The following is an 8,289-nucleotide window of genomic DNA, read 5'->3' on the forward strand; positions in this document are numbered from 1 at the left end:
ACTAGAACCATAATTAGATGCCCTCAAGTTTCAAACTTGTATGTCTAATGTGAGTTTTTATATTTTATTTTAGAATTTTTTTTTTCTGGAGTGAAATGTAAAATTTATTCAACCAAAAAACGTTTTTTTTTTACAATATATGGGAGAACCTACGTAGGTTATTCTAGCAATAAAAAAATTTGGTACAATATATGCGAAAGAGGCTAAAATTGCTACACTCTATTTGGCGTGAGCTATTTGTTAAAGTTCTTTAAATATTGCTAGAATAACCTATTTTGAGACAATTTTTGGTTTTTATGTTAATGCAAATTTAGAGATGTTATGACAGCTTTGTTTTTATTTTTAAAAATCTGCTATTTTTTTTTTATATATAACTCAGGAATTATCCTAAAATCTTTCTAGGCCCAAAAAAAACTAGGGAAAACCATGTTAAATCTCGAATCCCCGTGGCCAATGCTACTCGAACTCAGGTGGCGGGACTTACCTCCCTTTACCACTAGACCAAGGCGATTGGTTAAGATCTGCTATTTGATATCAGATTTATAAATGTATATATAGTGACAACATATTTGTTTTATGTTATCACAAATTTAGTGAGACTAATAATGATTGATTAAAATAATTTTATTTTTAAATTCTTAAATTTTTGTAAAATTTAATGTTATTAAAATTTATTACATTTTTGAACTTTACATTTTTATAATTTTTATTTCTGTATAATGATAAATAAATTTATAATTAGGTTTTATATATTTTCGTTTGTAAATTCAATAAAAAGAATAAACTTAATATTTTGATTATTTCTATATTATCTAATTTTTAAATGATTACATAATTTTTTATATATATCATAAAAAAAAATCTTAATATGACAGACTTTATATTAACTGCCCTTTTTAAGGTTTAGGTAGCTCGATATTATTGCGGTCTGGCCCTTGAACCAGAATTCGATTTTCTGTTAGTTCTTTGTAATGGTCCTAACCCTAAGAGCAACCTCATTGCAGAGATTTAAGTTATATCTTAGCTAATTAATCAAAAAAATTTAAAGCAAAAACATAATTAATTACCAAGATATCGTATCTTGGAGAAGATATAGAAGAGAGGGTAAGATACAGCTACATGTCACGTTTCTATTGGTTAGAAGAAGAAATAAAAAAAAAAACAATAATTCATTTCTCATAGAAGAGAGGGTAAGATACAGATACGTGTATGTTTTAAAATTTTAATAATTCAATAATATTATTATGTTTTTAATAATTAAATTCTTATTATGTTTTGTATATTTTAAAGTTTTTATAATCCAATAATATTATTATGTTTTTAATAATTATTTTTTTTCCTAAAATACTATACTTAAGAACCTACCATTAATCAACCAAAAAAACATATAACAAGCAATCATATCTTATACTCTCTACTAATTCAATTAATTAATAAACTACTCTTAAGATACCATAATTAAATCTCTGCAATGAGGTTGCTCTAACCAAAGGTCTTCATTCTGAGCTGTCAATCCTGGGATTGCTCCTAAATTGACAGAGAGTGGGTTGAAAGATTCTTTAGTTGTTTCCTCTGTCATCTGCATAATGAAATAAAACCATCTATTCAGTTACATATTTTCATGGAAAAAGATAGCCAGCTACACGAACTATGACAGAATAGATGACTACACATCTCAACTATGAAAATGTATTATTAGCTACACAAACTAATGCATGTCCACATATATCAACTATATGTCGACATATGGTCAACATCACAATCCTTTTATTCCAGTACACCATTCGTTGGAATCCGGCATTGACTATCATTGACCGGCGTTGACCAACATTGACCAAAAAAATATTAAAATAACACTTTTTAAACTTTTTAAAAAATTTAAAATTTTTTGAATTAAATTAAAAAATTGTATTTAAACTCTTATGGTATTATATGATGTATTTTTTTATAATTAGTTATTTTTCGATTTCAAAACTAATATAAAAGTGAAAATAAAAGCATTAATTATCTTTTGAAAATAAAGTTTTAAATTAATCAACAATTTATTATCTTATTGACTCGATTATGGTGTTAGATAATTACAAAATACTTTCTAGTTAATTTATTCTTATAATTAGTTAGTTCTTTTATTTTACTTTTATTCTTAACTCTTACGTATATAATATATATATATATAAATTACATGAGTTTTAGAAAATAGAGAAATCTTTTTTCTAAAACATTTCCTTTTTAGTTGGAAAGTATAAAATTTAAGATATTGCTTTACTTAATTAATATATAATATAATTTTGGGATATCATTTGAATACCACTAAATAAATATTATTTCTAAATATACCACTAATATTATTTCTAAATATACCACTAATTTTAATATTTTTTATTTTTGGTTAACACCGGTCAAAGTTGGTCAACGCCGGATCCCGACGAACGATGTACCAGAATAAAATGATTGTGATGTGGACCACATGTCGACATATAGTTGATATATGTGGGCATGCAATACATATAGTTTGTATAGCTAGCTACATATTTTCATAGTTGAGATGTGTAATCAATGTATTCTGATGTAGCTAACTATCTTTTTTCCTATTTTCATTCCTTATATAGTTGATCCTGAAAAACAAAAGCAATGTAGAAGAGAGAAACCTGGTCCGAAGATTCTCCATGCGCAGACCTAATTTCCAAATCTGGAGCTGACATCCGTTTAATGAAATCGTAAAGGTTCATTTCCAGGACAGAATCCTGGGCTAAAGATCCTGAGTCGGAAGGATTTTGAGATAATCCAAATTCGACCTGCATAATGAACCAAACAATATGTTAAATCAAATTAGTTCACTTCTATGGTGTATCCAAGAATTATGCCAAAAGCATACCTCATACGCATCACTGTTTTCTCCAGACTGTTGGTTGTACTCTGTTTTAGCATCTATAGAGGCATTTAAGACTCTTATACCACATCCTTTGATTATATTGGGCAGGATCATCTGTTTATCTACAGTTTTGTAAAGGCTAGTAAACTGAAGAAAAATGTCCTGCCCACAGTAATGTTCGTTACACAATCCAAATGGAATAAGGTAATCAAGTTTAAACACGACCAGATGATCCCTGTCACCTAAGCCAAAGTCCTCCACTGGTTCAATACTTTCCGCACCCTTTACGCCTCTGAATAGCCAGTCTACCCGAAAGGTTGTGGGATAATAATACTCGTCTAAACATATAGGTTCAACTACAATGCAAACCTTAAATCGCAGAACTTGTTGAGAAAGAGAGCTCTGAGGCAAAGTGAAAGATAGGGAATTTCCCCAAGCTCGATGCGTGAAGTAGGTAGGAACTTCTTCACCTGGTAAGACTGTAACCATGGGAAAATATGATCGTAGGATGAGTTCCTGTGTAGCTCCATCCAATTGAAGCAATTAAGTAGCTATAAATGTTTCGTTTTGTTCGTCACCTTTTTGAAACCAAAACTTTGTAGCTGTTGATGTAATTGCAGTTGGGAAACATCATCCTTTACTGCTAAATGATCCCTAGTAATGCGTGCTACCATACTTTCATCACTGATTGATGTGAGTCCTACGCAGTTTGAAAAATCTGCGTCCCAAAAAATTCTCGATTTAAAAAAGTGTGTCGACATGTTTTTCAACCTCTTGCAAGCCATAGAGATAGAGCTTTTCAATTCTCGTTGAAAACTGAGGAAAAGTTGTCAACCCTGAGCAGAGACTATTAACTATTGTGAAATAGATTTCTCATTATTCAATAAAGTGTACAATGTACAGTATATATACGATTACTTATTATAGCTAAGCAAAAGGAAACTTATACTATAACACGTATATCATTATATGTTAATACACCCCCCTCAAGCCGAATTTCCTTGTGGAAGAAAGAGGCTTGAACCATTTAATCTGTTGAGGATGGAGTAAAATGGACCCGGATGAAGAGGTTTAGTGAGTATATCTGCCAGTTGGTTCTGTGTAGAAACATGTAAGACAGTGAGAAACCCATTCTTAACCTGATCCCAACTAATGTGACAGTCAATTTCCACATGTTTAGTTTGTTCATGGAAGACTGCATTATTAGCAATGTGTATAGCTGACTTGTTGTCACAGAATAACTTCGCTTTGGCCTCCACTGTGATATGTAAGTCCTTGAGCATTTGATTCAGCCATAGAAGTTCTTTTGTGGTCATCGCCATGCTCCTATACTCTGCCTCTGTGCTACTGCTGCTAACAACATCTTGCTTCTTGGATTTCCATGTAATCAAAGACGTACCAAGAAACACGCACATACCAAAAATAGATCGACGAGTCTCTTTGCAAGTTCCCCATCAGCATCCGAGAAACCATTAAGACATAGATCAGTCTTAGCTGAATAAAACAATCCCTGTCCTGGATTTTTCTTCAAGTATTTCAGAACTTGTAAAGCTGCTTTGTAGTGCATATCGGTAGGGCAAGATAAGAATTGGCTCAACTTATGCACAACAAAGGTAATGTCTGGCCTTGTGATGCAAAGATATAGTAATCAACCAACTAATTCTCTATAGGGTGTAGCATCAGGAAGCAAAATACTTGTATCTTTTAATAAAGGAACTTTAGCATCCATGGGAGTAGATTTTGGCTTGCAGCCAAGTAAACCAGAATCAGCCAGAAGATCTAGACAATACTTTCTCTGACAAACTGAAATGCCTTGTGAATTGCGAGCAATCTCAAGTCCTAAGAAGAAACGAGCTGGACCTAGAACTTTAATTTTGAATTGTCTAGCAAGAGCATCCTTAACAGCTATCACAGCTTCATCATTATTGCTAACAATCAGGATGTCATCCACATAGACCAGAACAGAAGTGAAAGAAGTACCTGACAGCTTTGAGAATAATGTGTTGTCAGCATAGGACTGAGTATAGCCATCATCCAACAAAGCTTTAGATAAACACTTGTACCACTGCCTAGAAGCCTGCTTTAATCCATATATTGATTTGTGAAGTCTACAGACTGGATTAGATGGGAGATCTCCTGAAGCTGTTGTATACCCTTGAGGAAGACTCATATAGATCTCCTCCTCTAAATCACTATGCAAGAAAGCATTAGTGACATCCATCTGAGTTAAACTCCATCCCTGTCTTGCTGCTAAAGTGAGAAGAGGTTCTTATGCAGAATATTTGATGGATATCTACGAGAAGTTTGGTTTAATTTAACTAATGTCGTTGTTACTAAATCTTGACGTATATTAATTCAATTACATATAGTCATTCATATTAACTTATTATCTACTACAGGATGGTACTTTGTTGCTGTCTGGTCCCGATATTGAGAAGGTAAATATTTTTGTAAAAAATATTATTTAATAGCTTGATATACTTCAAATTTCGCCCTTGATATTCTTTAAATTTCTATGCCCATTATAAATTATCATCCTTACCACTTTTGTTGTTATATTTAGGATCTGCGGAATTTGCGCTGAAAATATTTGATGATGTGGTAAGAATTTAAGTATTTAGATTTTTTTAATATATACTCCGAGTGCTTAATAAATTTTGTTATTTTTAATATATACTCCGAGTGCTTGATAAAATTTGATATCCATGTTTATCTCTACTTTACATAACTGTTTCTAATAAATTTGATTACGTATATTATATCGTTCTGTCGCAGTTGGTGTTAGGGTGTGTCAATCAACAAGTCATTTGAGCATGGAAAAATCATATTTCCTCGAGCCAATGTCCTCTCTACTAAAGAATGTATTTACAATATCATCACGCAATCTGGTCACTGCGTAACCCCAAGATCTCCGAAATTTGTTCATCTTATACATGAAATATTTCACCTGTTTGGAAATATGTTCCCGAGTTTGGGATAGAACGTGGACTTTTCTAAGCAGGGACTTACGGATTCAATTAATAGTTGAATGTCGAAATACTGGTTGGTAAATTTATTTCTTTCACCCTATACCACCTAATTGTCAGTTATCGTTCTTAATCTATATTTTCTTTATAGGTCAGGAGATAGGTAATTTGGAACTGAAGTCATATTGTCATCATGTTATCAAAGATATGATTCGTTCTAATGGCTTTAGCCATGATGGTTTCGGGAACATCATGCACGCAACTCGGGAACAATGACAGAGAACTCTTTATTGCAATAATAATATTTAATATTATATTAATTCATATTAAGACGATAAACCTTTTCTCCGATGTTATAGAATATTCACATTATCGAAAATTGATAATTAATGATTTTATGGAAATATGTCATAGATAAAGTATTTATATTTACAAAATAATTTTCTAGAAGTCTATTATTAATTATTCTGTTTATATGTAAACAAGATAATTTATACAATAAAAAAAAACAAAAGAAAAACGTTAGTCCTAAAAATGGAATTAATACATTATTGAACCTGCATAATTATAATATTAATACATATCAAGACGATAAAACTTTTTTCTGATGTTATGGAATTTTTACATTATCGAAATTTGATAATTTATGATGTTATGGAAATATGTAATAGACAAAGTATTTATATTTAGACGATAATTATCTAGAAGTGTATTATAATTTAGTTCTGTTTATATTTAACAAGATAATTTATACAATAAACAAAAAATAAATAATCTGTTAGCCCTAAAAATGGAATTAATACATTATTGAACCTGATAATATGAATGTATAATTATCTCTACTTGAAAACTTATGAAAACTTATATATATATCCCTAGAATATCCCTAGAATATGGAATATTTACAAATCGAATCGGACAAAAATATGCATATTTACATACCTACACAGTAATAATTACCGACTAAATTATATTATATAAATTTAAATTCGTAATAAATTACCTCGAACGACGCCTCTGAACGTCGTCTCTATACATTGTTTCGTCTCTTTACATTCCTTCACGCCTCTCCCTTTTCATATATAATAAGTCATTAAAAACTTATTCTAATCAAGATCTTTAAAAGCTTTCATCATCTAGCTTCTCTCGATCCGACCATTACTGGTTGGTATGTTCGTCTGAAAGTAGTGCGTTGTTTCAGGCGTCCACTACCTGCTGCCCAGAAGATATTGGGCCTAATCCTATCTAATGAACATGTTTGCTAATAATTTGTGATATAACTTAATTTTAGAAACCCTATGTTTATTACTTCCGTATATCTGTTTAGGTTTAAAAATATGTACTTAGGGGATGATGATAGAGGCGGTAATTGGCAAGAAATTTTCTGCTTATTACGATGTTGTTCTTGAACAAGGTGATTGGGTGACAATCATGAATTTTGGTGTTATTTTGAACTCTGAACTCATCAGAGCGACTGACCACAAGTTTAAAACCGTCTTCCTCGAAAGCACTGTTTTAAGACCAGCACTCGGTATTCCTGCCAATCCGGTTAGCTCCTTAGTCTCTTTCTCTGATATTATGGTTGATAAAGTGGATACTTCCGTCTTGGTTGGTAAGTTATTCTCCCGACAATCCATAAGTTAACATGCATATATATAGTTTTCTTAGTAACATTTGATATTTATTCTTACAATAGGTGTTGTTGGTGCTATTCACGAAGTAGGTGACTTAGAGAACGTCTCCCGTAACCGTCATAATATTGATGGTCTTCGTCTCACTTTTAAATTGAAAGACAGAGAGTAAGACCTTATATATATATTTAACACAATTATATGGTTTCAGTATTCATGTAATGATTTTCGATTTGGAAATTTCTGGATTAAAGCGGTCTACTTTTGGAATGTGTGGCCACGCAATGTGAGGCACTTGATTTCGAACGTAACTATCGTCAGTATACTGGTGTTGTTGTCGTTGCTGTACTTGGTTGGTGGAAGGTTGATCGATTTTTCGATGGCCCCAGAAACCTCAGGCTCTGTACACATGGACCAGTCTCTACTGTCTTTCCAGACCCCAACATACTTGAGGCACTAGAAATCGAAGAAATGTAAGCTTGATATAAACATATTGTACATATATAAAATTATAATTAATGTCTATATTCGTCTGTTTCTTTTTAATCAAACGTAGGGTTGCAAGGAATGTTGAGAATGGAGGCATGAATGCAACTACTGTCTAGATATGTGGTGGATGTTGTTTTCAAGTTTCTTGTAATGTTAAGACTTATTATGTTGTCTAATTTTAGGACTTATTTTGCTTCAGATTTTCAAAATATTTAACTAAATTATGATGTCGTTTTATTTTTATAATCTTAAACAATAACACGCATCAAAAATATATCAGTCATCAACCGAGAAGATGAGAATTAAATAATGAATCTATATATGTGGCTAC

General features: G+C 31.6%; 1 protein-coding gene across 1 annotated transcript; it reads left to right on the forward strand.

Annotated features, from left to right (window-relative positions):
* Window positions 1–5,193: 5,193 nt before the first annotated feature.
* On the forward strand, window positions 5,194–8,083 carry LOC111830471. Its single transcript, XM_023782352.1, has 7 exons — window positions 5,194–5,217; window positions 5,272–5,310; window positions 6,954–7,094; window positions 7,186–7,450; window positions 7,535–7,637; window positions 7,724–7,942; window positions 8,026–8,083. Exons 1-7 carry the CDS (start codon window positions 5,194–5,196, stop codon window positions 8,072–8,074), a joined length of 840 nt encoding a protein of 279 aa, XP_023638120.1. The 3' UTR covers window positions 8,075–8,083.
* The last annotated feature ends 206 nt before the right edge of the window (window positions 8,084–8,289 follow it).

This window comes from Capsella rubella, unplaced genomic scaffold, assembly GCF_000375325.1.
Source record: "Capsella rubella cultivar Monte Gargano unplaced genomic scaffold, Caprub1_0 scaffold_5, whole genome shotgun sequence".
Lineage (NCBI taxonomy): Eukaryota > Viridiplantae > Streptophyta > Magnoliopsida > Brassicales > Brassicaceae > Capsella > Capsella rubella.